Source organism: Phoenix dactylifera, chromosome 12, assembly GCF_051530095.1.
Source record: "Phoenix dactylifera cultivar Ajwa chromosome 12, Ajwa_hap1_PhDact_Kaust_v1.1, whole genome shotgun sequence".
Classification (NCBI taxonomy): domain Eukaryota; kingdom Viridiplantae; phylum Streptophyta; class Magnoliopsida; order Arecales; family Arecaceae; genus Phoenix; species Phoenix dactylifera.
Window position 1 is genome coordinate 17,087,552 of NC_143201.1, and position 23,057 is coordinate 17,110,608.

Sequence of the window (23,057 nt, forward strand, 5' to 3'; positions counted from 1 at the left end):
TTCAAAATTCTTTTTCTTTTTCTTTTTGGAGAACTACCTTGGTAAATTAAGAATTCTTCAAGTAAAGGAGTGTCAGCTTTTATGGGTAAGGATTGATCTGGAGTTACATTAATTAGCAACATCAGACTCTGTGAGACCCCCAACTCCTTGTTCGCCACTAGGAGGGGATGCAAGGCTTGGTTTCTAACATGAGGAGCTTTGATCCAATTGCCGAATCACCATTGATAATAATATTTGTTGGCATCTTGATAACAACTGTTCGTCTTTCCTAAGCTGCCCTCACCTCCACCATTGGCTTGGTATAAGGAGATAAAAGCCAATATCCAGGAACAAGAATTCTTCCTTCAGAATCTTGAACATTAAAACCTATACTGACACCAATTTTGGTGACATCGTCGAAGTTGAGTTTAATCACATCTAAGAGTGCTATCAAGTTGAGTCAGGTTCAAGCTTTATTAATCTAGTGTCGTACCCATTGAGGTTCTAGGTCTAACTTTTGTTCCGTGGCTAGTCCATTAAAGGATCGGGTTTGGTCTTAAGTTTGGGTAATAAAAATGTGTGTCAGGTCAACTGGTTGAAGACGAGGTTTGAGTACCATTCCGGCGTCAAATATTATATCTTGAAGAGTTAATCAAGAAGACTTAATCAAGCTAAACACTTATGCTCTGAGAGGTTTATCAGTGAAACATCCAATAAATGCTACAAAAAATAAATCATGAACAATGAGCACCATATGTTTTTTGGGTTGAAAAAGAGTATAAAAATAATAGATGGTTAACTATATAAAATAATAAACTAAAAATTGAAAATTAAAAACTTCACTTAGAAACCTAATCAAATATGTTGTAACATGTCATTGCTTTTTATTTTTCAATTAAAGAATATATGATAAACTAATATCATATATATGTACGCATGTATGTATTTATGTGTATATATGTGCGCGCGCGCATGTAATAACCTGGGCAATGTATGTGTTGGTCAAGTACTAGGTTTGTATTTTGAAGTGATGTTTTGAACATGTTGGAATTAGATGTGGTGATTTGAGATGATCATGCTAGGTTCTAAGGATAAATGTAGGAGACGAAAGTTACAAGAGATAATGATAGGTAAGTATAGGAATCATAAAATAGAAGATCGATTTGTTTAGACACATATTCTAATTTAGAGGAAATAGAAAATTCTCACTTGCGAGAAGAAGAGTTGTGAATGTGGCGATGTTAGTCTATGATTGCTTAATCAATCAGAGATTAAGAGGATGAGAGTCTTGGCTTTTATGAGAACATAAATATTATATATTATATTTAGTATCGATCATATAGGAAAGAATTATCCTCTTTATTAAGATTTTTTATTGTATCATTCCTTTCATTGTTTTAGCAATATCCATGATTTCAACCTTGGCAAACCCTTGTGAGAGAGCTGCTAATTGACTAAGTTAATATTTATACTCTCCTTCTATTAAATAGTTAAAAACTATTAGCAATCCATTTAATTAAGAAAAGAGCCTTCCAAAAAACAAAAAAAAAAACCTAACATTAGCCGGGGCTAGATTGATTTCTCTTCAAAAGAGAAGAAAAATGATAAAAAACATCTATCATGGGGGGAAGGATCATTAATTCTTTAATTTTCTTCGTCCATCCGTTAAGATAAATAGCCATAATATTTTACCAAAAAAAATAAACAAGAAATCATGAGAGATGCTAAAAAACAAATAGAAGGAAAATATCTATAAATGTGTGTATAGACTATCATGGCTAATTAAGAAATAATAGATGAAGGATAGTAACTGAAAATTTAAGCATCAAATTAGATACACCGGCCATAATAAAATTCTCCAACAACCATCTAAGATGGTGTTTTTAGAGCCTCCATGGATTTAAAAAAAACAAAGAGAGGGCTTTTGGGTAAAGTTTCAGTTGAATAACTCATAATATTTTACGAGGTTGGCCGGGCTCGTTATCAAAAATATTGGTAGTTTTATATATTTTAAAATTAAAATTAAAATAATTAAATATTTTGCTATGATCTAAATACAAAAAATTATTAAATTATGTTTATATATTTGAAAATATGTTAAGAGTACCTACATTATAACAAAAATTATGAACTTACAGAATTGTATGCCTAACATCTACTTAGAAAGAGAGCTAATTATTATTATTTTTTTTTTTTGGACTTGTTGTGAAGTTGAAGACCACCAACATCTATTTTTTTTTTATTTTAAGTACATTTTTCAGTGAAGTAGGTCATGATGCATGAGAAAAGACAGACATCCAATCTATATGGGCTGCATAAGATTTGGAACTGCTACTTAAAAATTTGAAACTTTATTTTTTTTTTTTGGCTGAAAAACTTTATTTGTTCATCTACACCTCTCCTCCCGTTTCATGACGGTGCTGGGGTTTACGGGCACCAGTATTTAACATTTTCACACCCTATCTAAAGCCCTCTGCCCCCCTCTCCCTCTCCGCTTCCTGAACAACAGGGGAAAAAGCTTCCAAGATGGTAGCGTTTATGAATCCAAAACCCTAATCTTCCTTCACCTCCTCTTCCATGGAATCCACCATTCTCTCCTCCCTCCTCCCCTCCACCCTCTCCTCCTCCCCCTCTCGCCGCACCCTCTCCTTCCCCCTCCTCCGTTGCCAACCCCGCCGCCACCGCTGCCGGGCCGCCGCCTCTTCCGGACCTTCCAATTCCCCTCTTCTGCCAATAAATCTCTCCATTTCCGCTTCCCCCACCCTCCCCAATCCCCAGTCCTCCGAAAAATACCCAAATTTCCCCCGAAATGGGACGAATTTTCTCGATCTTGCGCGAAAACCGCTCGCCTTGGTCTTGTTCTGCGCGGCAGTTGGTTTCCTCCCGATGCCCGCTGCTCGATTCTATGCCATTGCCGCCTCTGTTAGTGTGGCGTCGAGAGAGGAAGTTAAAACCCAAAAAGATGAGAGCTTTAAGGATCACGACTTCTCAGATTACACTCAGAGGTTGCTCGCGGTTGTCTCGATCCTTCTGCGAAGGATCGAGGAGGTGAAGTCCTCGAAAGGAGATATGGATGGGGTTCGGGAAGCGTTGAAGGAGGTGAAGGAGAAGAGGAAGGAGATTCAGAAGGAGGTTCTGGAGAAACTGAATTCTGAGCTGAGGGAGTTCAGGAAGGAGAAGGTGGAGCTGATTAAACGGTCTGGGGAAGTCTTGGACTCGGCTTTGGCAGCAAGGAAGGAGCGCGACAGGCTATTGAAGAGTGAGGGAGGGGGTGATGAGGTGAAGGAGAATGTGGAGAGGTTGGGGAATAGTATGAGTGTTGCGGAGGAGGAGTACAATGAGCTGTGGGAGAAGGTTGGGGAAATTGACGATAGGATCTTGAGGAGGGAGACGCTGACATTCAGTATAGCTATCAGGGAGCTTTCATTCATAGAGAGGGAGAGTGAACTCTTAGTGGAGAGATTTAGCCAGCAGCTGAGACGGGACAGTCTTGACAGGTGCCAATTCAAACATTTTACCTTATTTAAATAGCTCTTTGTGCATGTAGCTGTGTATGCTCTCACAAGACACTTGTAGGTGTTGTTCTGATGGTTTCCCATGCATTCCAAAGATGAAATGGACAAATTTGAGTAAAAGAACTATAAATTCAACCATTCATGCTGAATTTATGCTGACTTGCTAACAAGAGTGGAAGTAGTAGTTTGTGATGAAAATTGAAAGCAAATCTCGAATCCTTCTTTCATGATACAAAATTGAAGTTGTAATATCAATGGGAAGGAGGAGGAAAAAAAATAGTAGGAAATACATCGGAGTCTTATGGTCTGATACAGTTCTGTGCAGCCTCCATATATCTTACTTTATGACATAACTTGATTGGCTAAAACAAAAAGATCAAAGTGTCCTGCTCTCCTCCTACTTTGTCAATGCAAATTTTCTAGACTGTTCATTCTGTAATGCTTCTAACGATGTTTTATTGCATCTTCCCTTCTTCTTTCTTGACTCATGGAAAACACTTCTTGTCCATCTTTGTACAGGCAACTTCTACAATTCCCTTCTTACTCTATTATGCTCCTCTCTTTATCCTCTATCTTAAATGTCTGTACAGTTTAAAGTAGTTCTCCACTGTATTGTACTCATTTGGTGCAACTCTACACTTATAGTTGTGCTACGATTGTTTAAAAATGTTTAAAAACTAAATTTCAATTTCAGTTGGAGGCCAAAATGAAACCAATTGGTAATTTTGCTGGTCAGTCTTCAAATGTAATGGGATTTTCTGTAATAATCTGAAAACATTTTTTTAAAAAATAAGACATACAAGTTAAGAAAAAGCAATGCCTTTTGAATAATGTAATATATATGTATATAGATATAAACCGTGTATATATGTCAATGTTTTAAATCTCGTGGGGCAGGGTTGTCCCGGTTTTTTCATGGAACGGGACGTGCCACTGTGCCACCTCGTCCCGACACTTTTGGACAGAGATGCCCCAAGATGTGCTGATCAAGATGCTGGAACAATAGATGGACAGTTTTGTCCTGACACTTGGGATGGTACACCATCCTGGTGTCCCACAGGACATCCCACCAGGACTTGAGTCCTGGATATATTCATGATGATTTAAGAGATATGGGTATTGGATGTCATTAAGTAGTATCAAACTATCAACTAAAGTACGATATAAATTCATAACCTGTCCAGTATCACATTATCTATAGAAATTTCTATACACTTATATTTTTGAATGACCACTGCTGAAATACGGCTTGTGAGCATAAAGGTCATCATCATTATTGTTATTTCTGCAATAATGCCGAGCATGATAGAATTGTTGTCTACGACATTTAGAAAGACACCATCATACAAATGCGATAGGTTGACTTGTTATAGCCCATTCTGCACTTTAGTTGTCCATGTTAGAAGAGAGAAAGGATGATGATTGATGGTTGAGGCCTGAGGGTATATATATAAGGTGGTTGTGGCCATGCTGTCACTTCTATGTTGTAGTCAGGCTTAACTATGATTCAAGAGTAATGCAAGAAAAACAATCACCTTGTGGCCTTCTTCATCCTTGCTTTCTTGTCCTTCAGGTTCATGCTCCATGTTGGACCCTTTGGGATGAACTACCACTTCACAATGCTGAACACCATCTCCAAGCTCAGTGTGGCTCTAGTCCTATCTGCATGGGCGAAGAGTAGTAGTATCAGCGGTCAATTACTGACTTTGCACTCTCCACTCTTATTTACTAACTAAATGTTGGCATCTTGCTGGTTAAAGCAATGCACAGAAGGTTGTTGTAGGATCTCTTGGTGCCATTGCCAGTTATATGAACTATCATTTGTCCTGCATTCATTCTATTCTTGCTTTGTTGAGTAAGGTGGCAAGCAAGGTGTTGGCGACGACTATGGCTGGTAGTGATGTTGGTTGAGTCATCATCGTTAAATGATGTGGAAAGGAACATTGGTGAGCTGGCCTTATTGTTGGTTGCTAGTAAAGTTATGGCTCAAGCTTGTGCTCGACCAAAGTATGGGTAGTCCATATCGAAGTATAAATAGTTTAATGCCAAAGTACAAATACTCTTATACAATGAAGTATGGTATAGCTATGATATTATCATGTATAACATAGCTATGATGTTGCAATACATGAGACCAAAGTTTCATGGAAACCAATTTGCTATAGAAGTTCATGTGATATTAAAGATGTTCACGTATGAGTTTAACTTTGCATGCGAGCTTGAGCCACACAACCTTCATCGTTGACTAGTGTGATAGCTTGCTTGCCATCCCCACATCTTTCTCCAATGGTGGCTTCACTAACAAAGCAAGAGCACCAATATTGTCACTGCCACTAGTGGTCACTATTATTATCTATAGTTGCTTTCTTCCTTCGCCACTTGAATATGAAAAGTAGCAACATGAGTTGCATGATCGATTGCATGGCTGACATCCGCACAACGAATCCCATGGCATCCCTTGTACATAAGATTCGCCATCTTGGTACTGGGCTCCATACCGGTGCCACACTAGCACAGTGTCGATATGGTACGGTACGAATGTTTTTTAGTATACTGAGTGTTGGTACGTCACTCGTACCGGATATAAATACCGAATCGGTATGGTACGCTTCGTACTGTCTGATTCGAGCCAGCACAACATACCTTGCTTGTACATCATGTTGCCCAGTGGGAAGCTAACAATTTAAGAATTGGTGCATGTGGATTGAGAAGCCAGTGTATCTCTCCATATTATTACACCTTGTATAGCAAGGACTAGCACTATGATGGGCGTAGCAATATCCTTGGTCACTATGAGGTAGCAGTTCACAAACTTGAAGGTGAAGATGAGAGGTCTAAAAAGGCCATGAAGCAGTTGATCACCTTACATCACATTGTTCTAGTTTGAACATATGCTACCACCTCCTTGGGTTGTAGCTGAGATTCACTGTAATGTTGAGTAGCATTATGGCTTTGGCTGCTTTATACATTTCCCTTAGTCTTGACATCCTACTGCTCTACTATAATGGTTTGCATGTAACTATTTGGTCTTTTAGGTGGAGTAGAGTGGTCTAGAGTTATACTGGGCCATTGGGTTATTGGGTTATATAGTGGAGAGACCAGGAAGGGGGCTTGTCCGCTAAAAGAGGGTAAAAAAGAAAAGCTTCTTTGTCTCTACTTATCTTATCTCAAGCAAAAGAGAACATTTTTATCCCAAGTCAAAGAGATGAAGAGAGGGTTACATGTTACAGCCAAACCCTTCTTCTCCGTTCCTGTTAATTGCTACAGCCACCAATTAATGAAAGGGGGATGCTATGTGTTAAGACCTGTGATGTTATATATTAGTATTAACTGGTAGAAAGGGTCATTTCTTCAGTTGGTTGTCGATAGAAGTAGACTGCCCAATGGTTGATGCCTTGGCAGTATGACACCATAGATCATTCATAACTGTTTGGTGCAAATGATGATAAGGAGATTTGGGTGGGCCAGAGGAAAATGAAGAAAATATTAAAGTACGTAGATAACTGTTAGTATAAAACTACACCAAGCCCTGTTTATATATTCTAAAAAAGCATGCGGATATTTTTATGTGAGCATCAAGTTTGCCATCTGCTATAGCACTATGAAGCATAATGTTTACTTTTATATGAAGTCACAAGCATAGAAAATGATGCATGTGTATGTCCTGATACATTGACAGATATAGAGGTATATAAACTTGTATTGGTTAAATATATTGTTACAAATATCTTAGAAGAATATGTTATTGGAGTTATGTGTTGTATAAGTTTTATTTGCAAAATGCTTATATTTGATAACCATTTTTTTAGGCTTTGTTTCAAAGGAAGATACTATAAGTTATTTTAGCGTTCCCTTAACTGCTATATTTCCATTGTTTTTTTTCTTAAGAAAATACTATTATGCTAAAAAAAACACTATTACACCCCACTTTCTCATTAAGTGCTAAAATATTTATTGTTGCAGTAAGTTGAAGAGCTTCCCCACTAGGCTTTCCAGACGTGATATCCAGAAAGATCTAGAAACCGCCCGTAATGAATATTGGGAGCAGATGTTACTGCCAAAAGTTTTGGAAGCCGAAAATTCTGAAATTTATCCAGATACTAGTACTCAAAGTTTTGCTGTTAATATAAGGCGAGTTCTTAAAGAGTCCAAGCAGATGCAAAGGAATCTTGAGACTCAGTTAAGACAAAAGCTAAAAAAATTTGGGGATGAAAAGCATTTTCTTGTGAGAACATCAGAAGAAGAGGTGCTGAAGGGTTTTCCTGATATGGAGTTGAAGTGGATGTTTGGCCCAAAAGAAGTTGTACCTCCTAAAGCTGTCAGCCTTCACTTGTTTCATGGATGGAAGAAGTGGCGTGAGGAAGCAAAAGTCAACTTGAAAAGAGAGATACTGGAGAATATCGACTATGGTAGGCAGTACATGGCTCAAAGACAGGTAACCATTTTGTCGAATTGAGCATATATTGAGATAACTAAAAATTGACAGTCCTCATGCCAACTGTTTTTCTTGCGAAACCGAAATAAACAATTGTATGGATGGATATAGGGCCAATTGCTGAATGTCAAGTTGTTTTTTTCCTGTTCTTCATTAATTTCATGGTAGTTAGCAACATAACATCTTGCAAACATAATATCGAGTCTGGATATGCAATCATCAAATGGTGACTGCTGACAAAGTAATTATAATGGTTAAATGGAGACTGCGGGTAGGCTTATGCATACCTATTATTTATTTTACAAACTTATTCCACTTACTTTATTTATCCGTCTATGTTTGTTATTTCATTCACCCATAGTTTTGTTGCTAGGTAATCTTATACCAGACCTTCTGGTTTTTGCAGGGGTTTCATGCTGTAGTTCCTTTAGATGTTAGGTCATGTCATGCTGCAGGTCTTTTGCTGCCACTAATTGTATTTTATGTGATTTGTTTAATATTTTTGTTGCAGGAGCGTATCCTTCTGGATCGGGAGAGAGTGATGACTAAAACGTGGTACAATGATGAAAGAAATATATGGGAAATGGATCCAGTAGCTGTACCTTATGCCATCTCCAAGAAATTAGTTGGAGGTGCTCGTATTAGGCATGACTGGGCTGCTATGTATCTTACACTTAAAGGTGATGATAAGGAATATTATGTTGATATCAAGGTTAGTCAAATTGTTTATCATGCAAAGTTTTTTTTTTTTTTTTTTGCTCCTCTATTCTCTAATTACTTGTTTAAGTGAAAATGCCCTATGAAACTAGGACGCATTTTTTATCACGTCATTTATGTTTCTTGCTTTATCATTATTATTTTTTAAAATCTATCTGAATCTCTAAATTGAATGCAGGAATTTGACCTGCTTTTTGAAGACTTTGGGGGATTTGATGGTCTTTATGTTAAAATGCTAGCATCTGGCATTCCAACTGCTGTTCATTTGATGTGGATTCCTTTATCTGAATTAGATATCCGTCAACAGCTTCTCTTGATAACAAGGATAATATCACAGTGTTTAGTGGGATTATGGAAGTCAGGTGTTGTATCCTATGTTAAAGATTGGGTTCTCTCCAAGACGAAAAATATCACCGATGATGTAATGGTCACGATAGGTTTTCCAATTGTGGAGCTTATTATTCCAAAGCCGGTAGTAGCAGGAACAACTTTGCCATTTTTTCTTCTATATTAGGCCTCATTTTTGATTGATAAATAGGGTCAATAAACAGGGCACTTTGTCTGGTGCCTCATGATAATAGAACTGTAAATTATATTGTAACATTATCTTTTGTATCAGGTAAGAATGAGCTTAGGAATGGCATGGCCTGAAGAAGTGTATCAAGCTGTTGGCACAACATGGTACTTGAAATGGCAGTCTGAGGCAGAAATGAATTACAAGGCCAGGAAGACAGACAACATTCAGTGGTACCTTTGGTTTTTAATAAGGAGCACCATATTTGGGTTCGTTTTGTTTAATGTGCTAAGGTTTTTTAAGCGAAAGATTCCAAGGCTTTTAGGTTATGGACCTTTTCGTAGAGATCCAAACCTGCGGAAGTTACGGAGAGTGGTATGCCTTTGTGATTACCAATCTCACCTTTTCAATTTCAGGTTAATCAAATCACTAATTGCCAAAATAAAGTATTTGTTAGATCTTGGATACTTCCTATATAACGATTTTGCTGGCTTGAGTGAATTGTATGCTAAAGTCATTAGTATTCTATTCTTTATACCATTTATCTCTCTGAATTCTTTGCTAGAAATATTCGTATTTTATTTTATGTATAAAGATTGACATGTGAATTCTTTAATGCGTGATGATATATAAGACCTTAAATCACAGTAACATGTAGAATGAAGGGTAAAACAACTGAAGATAAAGAAAGCTGCAATATTGTCTTAAAAGGAAAATAGCATGGAATAGTTGAGATCTTCAGATTGAAGCCATTTGCATACCTCTGACTTATCGCATTCATCACCATCATCATCATCTTTTTCATTGCCAATTTGTTTTTTTCCCAAAATAATATTGGTGAATGTGAACATACTTATTTTGGCTTTTGTATTCCCAGAAAGCTTATTTCAAATACAAGTTATATAGAAGGCTTCGAAGGAAAAAGGAGGGGGTTGATCCAATAAGGTCTGCATTTGATCAGATGAAGGTGTGGATTAATCAAGCAAAATGTCATATGTTTTGACTTTGCTTGATCTGCACTAGAATAATCTTCATTTTTGGTATCGTGTATTTGTGATTGTTCTATTTGCAGAGGGTAAAGAATCCACCAATACGATTGGATGATTTTGCTAGTATTGACTCTATGAGAGAGGAAATCGATGACATTGTGACATGTTTACAAAATCCTACTGCTTTTCAAGAAAAGGGAGCTCGTGCACCCAGGGTATGATCATGTCATTGAGTTTTTTTAGTCAATTAACTATTTTGTATTTTTAGATTTTACTACAAATTGTCAATTATGCAATGCTCATGTTAGGTGGTTGTATTTTTAAAAAGTTTTTGATAAAATTTGAGTGCACTTCATTCACATATTCTAGATGCAAACTAACATTGTAGGGACCATGAAATTGATCATTAGCAGGCCACTTCTTAAGACATGCAGCAAACAATAGATCATGACAACACTCATATGGTTAATTTGCTTGTTGTTAAATGTATGTCCCAAGTGCACTTCTTTTTTTTGATGAAATGTCCTAAGTACACTTCATGTGCTATTCCTTTCTCTTAGTGAATATTTCTACTAATAGACTACATTTCAGACATTTTCTTCTATTTTCCATATGGTCAAATATACATGCTGGATATCTATAAGCTTACCTCCATAATGAATATACTAGAATATGCATTTTTTTTTTGTAGACACTGAAACAATCATTTGGCACCATATAAAAACTTCGGACGGCAATTTAAGATAAAAAATGCATTATTAAGAATTTCTCTGCAAAAATACATTGTTGAAAACATTGGGCCTGATGAAAAACATCTGTATTAAAACTGATGGATAATAGGTTGTGCAATATTAGTATGTATGTTCATGGTACACAATCTATTTCCTATGATTCATCATGGATGCTCTTATACTTCAAACCATGTCTTGCTAGACATTGCTTGTTTTTTGTAGACACACACACAAATACACACACACACACACACACACGCACCCTGCTTGTTTTATGGGCACACATATGCATACATATATGTTCTATGAAATGCTTTTGTTCTGCATGCAATATATTCTTGTAGACGTCTCTTACAATTCTAAAATGTATGGGCCTAATAATTGCTATTGTTGATTCACTGAAGATGGATAATAATTGAAATTGCAGGGAGTTCTTATTGTTGGTGAGAGAGGAACAGGGAAGACGTCCCTTGCATTGGCGATAGCTGCAGAAGCCAAAGTTCCTCTTGTTGAGGTCAAAGCTCGTCAGCTTGAAGCAGGACTATGGGTTGGTCAAAGTGCATCAAATGTTAGAGAGTTGTTCCAGACAGCAAGGGATCTGGTTGTACTTTCAGTTCTCGGTTGACTATTATTAGTCAGCCCTTTTCTTTTATTTTACATCTTATAAAGGACAGTATTTAAAAAAATCAAATAAAAGATGAAAATGACGATATTTATACCTGATGAGAACTCACTCATAAATGCTGCTTAGAGAATCTAGTATAATCTTGTTAATGGCAATTTCAATATCATGCATATCATAGCTAAAGTATAATCTAGTATTCATTTTCTGGTATCGTGATAATATACTTTTCAAGACAATGAACCTCAAAAGGCTTTTAGTGGATCACTTGATGTAATAATGTCATGGAATTAGTCTTAAATATTACATTATACTCTTCTAAGATAACTTTATTTATTTTGCCTCTCTTGAATATTTGTAGTATCATATTTTTTTTTGTACTTAATACTGTAGTTTCCTTTTAACATGAGATTCTTCACAAAATTTTACTTTTTCTCATATTTCTAAAATCCTTATCCATGATCACTTTTAAACTCCATACATTTCTTGCTAATTTTTGGAATTGTTGTAAACTTGATTGTATAGGCACCAGTAATTATTTTCGTCGAGGATTTTGATCTCTTTGCTGGTGTTCGTGGCCAATTTATTCACACTAAAAAGCAAGACCACGAGGCATTCATTAATCAACTTCTTGTGGAACTTGATGGGTAACGATCACCTTATTTTTGGTCTTAGTATTTATTGCATTGCTGATTTTTGTAATTCTATATTAGTGGTTTTTGATTAACTGTTTATTTACATTGAATATTCCATTCAAGTTTAACGAAGTTTGAAGTGATGATATATTTTACTCGTCTAGTGTTAATTCTTGCTGATCACCATACTTGGTGATATATAATCTACTTATTCTGGCTTGCTTGACCAGCCAAATATAGAAGTGTGATCTTGCTCTTTTCTTTTATTTCAATTGAGGAGAGTCTTATGATACCTAAGGATAGCTGCAATGGCAGAAAAGAGCGATGCAATTGCTTAAGACCATGCTTTTGGGATAGTGAGCTCCTTCAAAGGTGGATGACAGTCTATGCCACAGCACTTGGACTCTGCTAAGTAGCCTGATGTACTTGTGTCATGGGGGTATGCAATTTGTGCCTCATATGCAAGGGATAGAGAGAGAGGCACGCGGGGGTTGGGGGGGTGGGGGCGCAGTGTGGCCCTTCTAATGGAGAGGAAGTGGTTTGATGGTGGGATGTATCAAGCCAATGATCTTTGACATGGCTGGTTGGAGGAGTCCAAAGCAAGATAGGAGTGCTTGTGGTGCACGGACAAGATAAGAGGTGAAAAAGGTCAAGGTGATGGACTAATTGGGATGGGCTTATGAGGACAAGGAAAGAGGGTGGTGTCAGGATTTAGGGTTCATATTGGTCTAGATAGGTACAATATGCGTGGTTTAGTTAAGAGGGAGCATTTGATGGATGGCAAGCATGTCATGAATCAAGATCCCTACTATTAGATCTAATAAACTTACAACCCAATTTAGTTCTTATTTTAATTTAAAATAATCTATTAGAAAGTGAAATGAAAATGTCATGCCTTCGACACGAGATCGTGAGCCGGGGTCGCGGCAATCGCCGCATACTCATAGGGAACTCTTGCCATAAGCATGCAAAGTATCTTATCATGATATCATAAATCAAGTAGCGGAATAAAAAATCAACTAAGTAAATTAGAAAATTTAAATACCCAAAATTCAAACTTTAATATCTTATAAAATTCAACGATATTCAAAAGATCTTACATCAAACTTTAATAAAATTCTAGACTAAAATAAATAGATCAAAGTTCTGCTTCTAATCACTCTCCTGAAATGTATCCTTGTGCTAGCTTAGTTCTCAAGATATGTAAAAACAGTAAAATATAGAATAATGAGCTAGACAACCCAGTAAGCAATGAACACTTTAACTAGATAAATCAGACAATAAAATAATAATAATGTATTGAAAATAAGCATATGGAATTCATCTGTTCAAAATCAAATCTAGATATGCGGCATTATTAAGATATTATGCATGCCAAATTCAATCTTTCTCAATTTCAAATTTCATTCATAAATCCAAATTTTTTCAAACAATCAAGTTTTATCTCGTCAACTATGAGCTATGACTATATTTTTCTTGTGACAGGGTCATGATATCGTGCATTTTCTTGTGGCATGCCATGCATCATCTTACAACAAAGTCCTTCAGAATTGCGCATCCGCTTACGATATGTCATGCATCTTCTTGCAGAATAACTTCTTACGGCAATGCCCCCATTAGCGGGGTCCTTAATATAGACTGAGAGCAAGAATTGCTATGCCGAAACTGGTGGCACAGTTCGGTACGACCCTTCTGCCGTTTCGTGCCAAGCCCGTACCGACACAGTAGAGGGGGCGAGGGAGAATGAGAGAGAGAAACAGACAGAGAGAGAAGGGAGAGAAGGGAGGGAGAGAGAAGGAGAAGACCGGCGGAGGCTGGCGGAGCACATTCTGACACGACAGAGAGGGTGGAGGAGAGGAAGAACGGGAGAGAGGAAGAGAGAGGGGGGGAGGGAGAGGGTGAGAGGAGGGTGGTAGGCATCAAATTCATGCATCATGAAATAATATGATCTGTGATTGATTAATATCATAATCGTACAATTTGCCGATAAATCTGGAAAAGTGAAGCATTACTTACCTCACAAGTACTTTGACAAAATCAATTAATTGCAAAAACTTCTTCCCAAAATAGTACTCCTTCCCAAAAGCATTACTTACATCATCATGTGTGTGTTTATGATTGTAAAATAAATACTTTTATACTAAAGAAGATTGCAAGTTTTATCTTTCACATAGGTCCTTTATTAATGGTCTATTTTTGAGTGTCAAATCATTTTACTTTTTATTATCATTGTGCCACGGTAGTAGACACTCTTTATAGCCTACAAGGTACTTCTTTCACAGGTTTGAGAAACAAGATGGAGTTGTTTTAATGGCTACCACTAGAAATCTTAAACAAATTGATGAGGCCTTGCAAAGACCCGGTCGGATGGATAGGGTATTGCATCTTCAACGGCCAACTCAACTGGAAAGGGAAAAAATATTGCGCCTAGCAGCGAAAGAAACAATGGATGATGGATTAACTGATTTTGTAGATTGGAAAAAGGTACAATCACTTAAGTCCTTGATGCTTTTGTTTGTAATTTGTCTGTTTTTGCACTTATAATTTCATAGTTTTTCAACTGCGCTTCAGACTTCATAACTCTCTTTTGTTGGGGGGAGGGAATCATGCACAAGTGTGTCAAGATGGCTGGGTGGTCCTCGGTAGGGATCCCTGACCACGGCTTGGCAGTCCTCGGTAGGGACCCTGACTATCTAGGCACCCTGGGTGCCTATACTGACTGCATAATGAGTTAGGTTACATATTGGAATGAAAACAATGGTTGAATGTTTAAACCCTGTAACAGTATTACCATTATAGGCGGTGTCTTATGGTTGCATGAGGATATTGTCTTGTGACTTTGGATGACTATGGCTGGACAAATTAATAACTTTCCTTGATACTGTGAAGCAAATTGAAACAGGCCTCCTTTTCCAATTTCATCCTCAGCCTCTCCATATGGCAGTGGGACCAATAAATGTATTCTAGTTGCAATGATGGACTCACTTTGTTTCTGTTTCTTCTGATCATTGCTTGGTGGGCGAGGATCAGAATATGTATTTCATTAAACAAGTAACTGAAATAAATTTCATTTGTATTATTGAATAATCTTACTTATTTGCACAAACACTGGAATTCTATCAGAAGGGTTTTAGTAAGATGCATGTTCTGAGATATTTACATTATCTAACTCTGGTGCTTCTCATGCTATAATATTATTACTCTTATAAATTTATAATTGGCATTCTCTTCCCTTTATGGCTGGAACCCAGTCCTCTACTTTATTGCGAAATGTATTAGCTTCATCTTGCAAAAATGTCCGACTATCATATTTTGATATACTGTTACATGTCTCTACATGATTATGTACTGCAATACTGATATTATTTTATTAGGTGAAATGCTATCCTTGATTTTTATTTGCACCCTCTCTATCATTTATTGATAGAACTGGTAAAATGGATTGATCAATAACATATAATGTTAATTCTGCAAGTCCATAAAATACCGCGACTCCATTACTCTCATACCATAGATGCCAAAAATGTTGATGGAAGCAAGAATGATTCCATACTTAAACTGAAACATGCTTCGCTAGTGAAACCTTGGTTGTTTCTTTTGTTTGTCATCATTTTACCCTGAGTTCTGTTTTCAACTTTTAAAGAATCAATTTATGTTCTCCTTTCCAGGTTGCTGAGAAGACGGCTTTGCTGAGGCCTATAGAATTAAAACTTGTTCCTTTGGCACTGGAAGGTAGTGCTTTTCGGAACAAGTTTCTTGACACTGATGAGTTAATGTGCTATTGCAGCTGGTTTGCGGTATGAAATTTTTAGTTGTCTTACTACTATCTCTAATTTATTTTCATAAAAAGTTAGTTAATGCCAAAACTGACAATTTTTTTGCCATTTGCTTCTTTCTCACGAGCACCAGAGCTTTGTAAACATATTATTGAGAAAGATAACAACTAAATATCATGGATTTATGATTATGTGCCTCCATATAGTTTTTACCTCCCTATGGAGAAACAATTGGAATCAGCATAAAACCGATGTTAGTTTTTTTGCTCTTTTTTTGCTTTCTAAAGCATGAAATTATAGGAGGACTTATGGTAATTAACTAGCTTAATCGATGTTATCGAGTCATGGAGTATCATAAGTTTTCTGTTACATTTCCAAGGACTTTCTTTTTTGGGATGGGAAAGAATAGAAAACTTCTAAGGGTATGTTTGGATATTCCTACAGGATTGGGCTAAAAATCCTACAGGAATCAGGCTTGTGGCCCATCTAGCTTCCATTTTCCAAGAACCTGTCCAAACCCAGCCCAGATTCTAGCTTTTGGGCTGCGGGAAGAAGAAAAAGACCTATGGAGATCTTTTTTTTTTCTTTCCACAGGATTTGGGCTGGGTGGAGTTTGGTTGATACAGGGCCATGCTTAAATGGATGGCCCAGTCTACAAATCCTAAATGATTTTCAGCTCAATCATGTAGAAATAGCCAAACAGGCCTTAATTGTTTCATCCTCGTAGGAGTGTTGGCAACCAGTGTTCCTATCTAGTTCTGCAGGAGAAGAATCTCTTTCTAATTATAATCCCCGGTTATAACCATATGATCAATTTCTCCCAATCATTTCCTATTGTAAAGATTCCCGAATTATTAATAAATTCAAAAATTTAGAACTTCATTATTGACGAATCTTAACATATTATTTGCATATCAATGTATATTACATTGTAAGTGATAAAAAGTATTCTACCTAATGCATGGTCATATTCAGGTGATGACCTAAATTTGAAGCAGTTGCTTCGTCTCTTGCTTGAGTGATAAATATTAGCTTTTTTTTTCTCTCTATACTTTTGATTCCTCATTCTTTTTTTTAATTGGAAAAGTTGACATAGTATTCAAGCCACCCTTGTCTTGTTCAATTTTAATCTTTTCTGATCTCCAAGAACCTTATATTCCTTGTAAGGATTCATTTTCAGTCCTGTGTGAAGTCATTTATGAGTTGTTGTGATTTGTTGTTTTTATCTTTTTGTCATATGATGCATTTGTTCTTGGTGTATATAGGATGTGATAATTTTGTTTTTTTAAAGCATTGTAATGTTGTTGATAACAAATAGTAAACTTGGGCTACCTCTGTAAGTTGAGCTGCATAATTTGCAGTTGTGAGATTGCAATGTGCATCTTTTTGCATTTGTGCAATGTAACTTTCTCTTATTTTGTAAATAAATATAGTTTTGTTAACTTCAGGTTGTTTGTGTACTTGTGCATATTATAGGAAGCATTTACTAATTTTTTTGAGTTGATCAGCTGTATGTGTTTATGTAGGAACTTTTTGTAGAAGTAAATGCATGGTTGATAGATTACTAGCATCCTGATATGCAGTATGGAATGTTTTACTATTTTATCATTTTGAATATTAGTGCTGGCAAGATGTGAAGCATATATCATACACTATGGGGGAACATAAGTAATAGTGCTAGCCATTGCTAGCATAATGGTCCAAAAACCACGGAGATAGCATAATGCAGAGCTTTAATAGCTTTAATAGTATGTCCAATGGAAAGCTGGTTATACATTTGGGAACCAGATGAAATGCTAGATAGTTTGAAGATTTAAAGAGCTCAAATTGCTGTAAGAAAATGTAGTTATAGCAAGAATTCCTTGTTAGCAAGAATTTTTCACTTAGACTTGGCTCTCAGTTCCCAGTTTCTACAATATTCTACTTCTAAGTGAGGTCTTGAGTTTTGGGTTTCAGTCAGTTTCTGTCAGTTTCAGTCAAAACTGATTGAAACTAGCTATAAATGCTTCTTTTAAGTATTATGTTGATGTTTACAATTATAATGGGGTCATTTCTGTATTTGAGTATGTAGACTATATAATATTAATTTTTGATGATTTTTCTCTCATTTTCTTTAAGTTAAAAGATGAGACAGATAATGAATTTAACATTAATTGACTGAGGTGCCCAAAAGAGATCGCTATTGTAGAATATTACAAAGGCTAATTTGGACAACTAAGTAAGAGACATTTCAAAGAGGTTACAAATTTTTAATATAAAGAAGTAACATTCTTTAACTACATAGAAATAATCAAATAGCCACTTAACTTTAAAGTTCTTAGTATTCAATGTATTTATGAATTCTACTAGAAAATAAAGAAACTGAATGCACATGACACTAGAAGGCTTTAGAATTGGTAAATAAAATGATCTTTTAAGCATTCAAAGTTCAAGAAGAAAGTTATATATGTTATATATAGTGTTCATGACAAAATTGATAGTATAGTTTCACTCATATGCAATACTAGCATCAGCCTAAGATTGTCAATACTACACAAACAAATAACCTATATTACATAAAATACTCTAAAATGTTAGATAATAGATTTTTGGCTTTTTTTTGTTTTTCTTATATTTTTCCAATTATTTGGAATTTTTTTCAATCTTTTGGCCATAATGCCAAAACTTTGAGCAAAACTTTTGAAACCATTGAAATAGAAACTCTACAAGCCTAACCAAAATCGAAATTGAAACCGAATTTTCAAACCTTGCTTTACTGCCATCAAAGAGCAATATTTACGGATATGATTTGTGCTATAATGCAGCATTCATAATACAGTGCAAACTTCATGACTCATACAAAATTCATATTGGACTCTTTTGGCCTATACTAGAAAAGGTTAATTCATTTTGGCTAATACAATCCTAAATGTTGCAGTATTGGTTGATACTAAGGTATGCTGAACGGGCCTGTATCGGCCGGTTCAGCCTGTACTGGCCGGTTTAGCCCGTACTAGACCGGTCCGGTATAGCGGTGGAAAACGGTTTCAGCCCCTATGGGGCCGGAATTGAGCGATACGAAGGGCGCACCGGTGGGAACCGGAGCGGTGGCACCAGTACGCCTTCGGGCGCTTTATGGCATTTAAATGCCACAACATGCTGTGGCATTGTCCACAGTGCGCCGTGCGCGTGCTATTGCTGGTTCGGTAGGCGACTGGTACACCTATTGATATCGGTTCGGCATACTTTGATCAAAACAATGAGGAAGCCAACCAAAGCTGGCCTATTGGGGAAGCTGTTGGTCAAGCAGAAACATGGAAAACAGGGAAGAGAACTTATAAGCTCAAACAAAAAGTTACGTCACAAACTATGTAAGTCCTATATAAAATTAATGGCTGCATATACATAATCCAAATAATTTATTTTTAATATATTATGGATTATTGGCTGCGTGATTCTTTTTTTTCCTTCATCAAATTTATATTACTATGTCAAATTCCATGAGCTACTATTCTAATCAAAATTAATTAATAATTGAATATATATTAGAATTTTAAAATATAATTTTCTAATCCTACCCCTATCATATTGGATTCATTAGTAGCCAGCAAATCGCAAATGACAAATCTAAACCCATGTTGAGCCAACTAACAAACCAGGTAACATAGGTTGGGACGCACATGAACTTGAAAGAAGCTGAAAGACTCACAAACCATCACCTTAATTCCAAAAAAATTGAAGTTACTTACCTTAAATGGCCAATAGAATCCTTAACCGCTTGTCTAAGTTCCTCTTCCCACTCTCTTTCCTGTTCACTCCTCTTTCTTAGCCGATCCTTTTTGCCATTGCCTTTATTTAGAGGTAAGTTAGGTTCGCTAAGAACTGCGGCCTACTAGATGTATCACCTACTTATGTTGGTTGCCTAAGTAGGAAGTCATGCAGGTGAGGACTTAAGGTGCGTCTGGTATCTCTTAAAAATTGCTTTTGTTTCTTTTAAGCAAAAAAGGCACTTCCTAGCAAAATAATTGTTTAGTAACATTATCTGAGAAGTGATTCTACCAGAAGAAAATGTCAACAGAGCACTTTTAGGAGAGGTTAGAAAACCAAGCTTCTAGTTTTTCTTTCTATAGAGGAGAAGCAACACCAAACACTCCCTTAGCTGGTAAAGATACCAAAACAACACTTATTTAAGTCAAGTAAATGTCCTTGTTTTCATTTTATTTTCATTTCTATTTACATTTACTTACGACATCATATGTAAATAAGGAAGGTGCCCCCCCCCCCCCCCCCCAAAAAAAAAAAGAATAAAAAAAAAAGAAAAAAAAAGAGTTAAATAATGGTACTCAAAAACTCAAATTCCTTAGGAATTAAAAGTTGGATTCTCAGTTTTATTGCAAGCTATAGATTTTTAGCATTGGGTCAAAATTTTAACTTTGAAATGCAAGGCTATTTCTTAAATCTTTAATCTTATAAATTTTATTTTGACAAACATTGTTAAATCCAAAAGTCTGGTAGGAAAGTCTTATAAATTATTCTCCAAGGCACAGCACATGTTTCAGTATTATTCAGCACTTAACACATGGATAGACGGTTTATATTTCAATGTTACACACATCTTTATTTTTTTTTTTAAGTACAAGAGGCCTGTGACAATACCTATCGCATCCTTTTCTATTGGTGGAGTAAAAGGTTCTACAAATAATTTGATGTTTCTGCCAGCAATATGTGTGCCTATTGTTGATTTTGGTATAAACTCCTGTGTTATATGTATGTAATTGAAGCTATTTATGTAGAACCCGGTCTTTGGGATCATATTTAATACTGAATATATTCTTATGTATTATTTTTAATTTCGGTCACATTGTCATCTTATTTGACTATGAAGTGTTGCATGATTTATTCTAGGTCACATCTTTTATATGACTCATCATTCAGTTGTGATTTTCTTGCAGACTCTGAGTGATACTATTCCTAAATGGTTGAGACGAACAAAACTTATTAAGGGGATAAGCAAAAGTCTGGTTAATCATCTTGGATTGACACTAACAAGGGAAGATATACAATCAGTCGTTGATCTAATGGAACCTTATGGGCAGATAAGCAATGGGATTGAACTTTTGAGCCCCCCGCTTGATGTAAGCTACAATACTGGAATATAAACGTGTCTTTTCATTCTATGTATAAATTGCATTAGACAATTAGTCTTTATATTTCCAGTATTTCCAGTTCTATTTTACATTATTGCTTACCTTCTATTACATGTTACGTTTAGTAGACTATACATGTGTGACTTTAGGCATTTTTTCTACACATTGCAGATTCTTCATTTCCTGCTTTGTTTTGGTTATTGGAGATGTCTTGTTAGGCCACCACAAAGCTTTGCATATTGCACTATTCATTTACAACCATCAAGTTATTAGCATAGTAGCTAACCGTAAATGTTAATATTTTATTTGGTGATCTGGTGAATTTTATTATAGTATAAAATCACAAGTTGACAATTATCTACGTATCCATTTGCAGCCTGATATGATATGCTTCTTTATTTATGATCACACCCATGGTACGCCGTACTGGCCCAAGCCAGACGATACGGAGCGTACCGTACCGTACCAGTTCGGTACCAGTACCCGGTATAGGTGGTATACCGAAACTCGGTATGCCAAAAAGTTTCTATACCGTACCATGCCGTGCCGACACTCCGGTACGGGGTCCGGTACCGACATGGCGAACCTTTTAAAGATAAGAATTCAACTCTGAAGAGCTACAATGCAAATGATTTTTTTTTTCCATGCCCCATTTTGTGTAAACTTCTCTTATACCCATATTTCATTGCTACTTGTTAGCCCTTATATTGAAGTATTTGTTTTTAACAGTATTTTGAATTTGTTATTTAGGTAAGCTTATCAGGTGCAGATATAACCGTCCAAGCATTAAATATAATAATGAATATTATGTCTGGTGTTTGCAGAGCAACTAATAAATAAAACTGAAGTGGTTTTGTGAACGTCATTCATAGTGATCTGTCATGGTCATTATGATGAAGTATTATTGAAAACATGGCTATGATACGCTCTTGATTTTCTCCTACTGTAAAATGGTGAACCTCTTGATTTGTTTCTTTATATGGTCTGTTTTTATGGTTTTTCTCTAATATGAAAGGACAAATTGATTCAAATTTTAAATTTGCTGCAACTCGTTTAGTAAACTGTCCTGCATACAAATATTCATCCTGTCTAGACTTGAGTAGTGCTGAGGTCATATCGTGTTCATTATGTGATGTCTGCATTCCTATAGTGAAAGCTGAACCTACGGGTTATGTTTGTTTGATCAACGGACATCATATAATGAAGTAGAAAACGTACAAGCTCTTGGAATCTGCCATTAGGTTAACAAAACTGAAAGTTTCTGTTCTTTTTTTAATGGCTTGTTATGCATTGGCTATATGTTCATCATAAAGCCCCAGTATAAGCTCTTTCCTTGAGCAAACTATTCCATATTGAAGAGGCTGATACCATTCTTATCTTGGCATGGTGGATTCCATGCTAGAATAGCTGGAGAATGAACTCCTTTAGTAAGATAAATTTTTCAAGAAGATTCATCTAAGATCTAGCTACTTCAAGCTCATGTATAAATCTAATTGTTTTCTTAACAATTGGAAGTTATCGCAATCCACCGAAAGAAGGTGCCTGTTCAAGTTTAGGCAAATTAATTTCACTAAATTAAACTCTAAACACTGTCTTGTACTTCAGAATCTCAAATTAAACTGTAATTTTATCTGTCTGTTCAGGATATTTGCATTGGGCATAGAGCCTGTCATTTTCTACTCATTAACCTTATTGCTTAGTTAAGGTAACCAACAAACTCTAGTCTTATTTATGCACTACTACAAGCAATGATTAAAATGCATGCCAAATGCATTTTATTTATTATATAATTTATGCCAGTTGGTTATCAGCACATCACAAGACTACATACTTTAGTATCATCTGAGTGGCCCTATATTGTCGTATTTTATCTAATATATAATTTGTGCCAGTTGGTTATCAGCACAACACAAGAGTGTATACTGTATACTTTTGTATCATCTGAATTGGCCCTATATTGTCGTGTATGTTGCTTGTATTGATGTGTATTAGATAATAATTACTGGTGTATGACATAA

The 23,057-nt window shown here is 36.0% G+C and overlaps 1 protein-coding gene across 7 annotated transcripts in view; it reads left to right on the forward strand.

Annotated features, from left to right (window-relative positions):
- Positions 1-2,270: 2,270 nt before the first annotated feature.
- Positions 2,271-23,057, forward strand: part of EMB2458 (FtsH extracellular protease family) — a 34,063-nt gene continuing 13,276 nt past the window's right edge. Inside the window, exons 1-13 of one of the 7 annotated variants that reach the window (XM_088708672.1) lie at positions 2,325-3,476; positions 7,458-7,929; positions 8,441-8,641; positions 8,825-9,118; positions 9,266-9,535; positions 10,038-10,127; positions 10,233-10,364; positions 11,308-11,481; positions 12,028-12,149; positions 14,420-14,621; positions 15,806-15,934; positions 20,845-21,027; positions 22,683-22,849. In XM_088708672.1, the coding sequence (XP_088564798.1) occupies positions 2,557-3,476; positions 7,458-7,929; positions 8,441-8,641; positions 8,825-9,118; positions 9,266-9,535; positions 10,038-10,127; positions 10,233-10,364; positions 11,308-11,481; positions 12,028-12,149; positions 14,420-14,621; positions 15,806-15,934; positions 20,845-21,027; positions 22,683-22,739 (3,246 nt within the window). In that variant the 5' untranslated portion in view covers positions 2,325-2,556 and the 3' untranslated portion in view covers positions 22,740-22,849. Of the gene's footprint in view, positions 3,477-5,067; positions 5,268-5,345; positions 5,502-7,457; positions 7,930-8,440; positions 8,642-8,824; positions 9,119-9,265; positions 9,536-10,037; positions 10,128-10,232; positions 10,365-11,307; positions 11,482-12,027; positions 12,150-14,419; positions 14,622-15,805; positions 15,935-20,844; positions 21,028-22,682; positions 22,850-23,057 lie in introns of those variants that run through there. The other 6 variants (XM_088708674.1, XM_088708675.1, XM_088708673.1 and 3 more) reach the window with 6 other exon arrangements.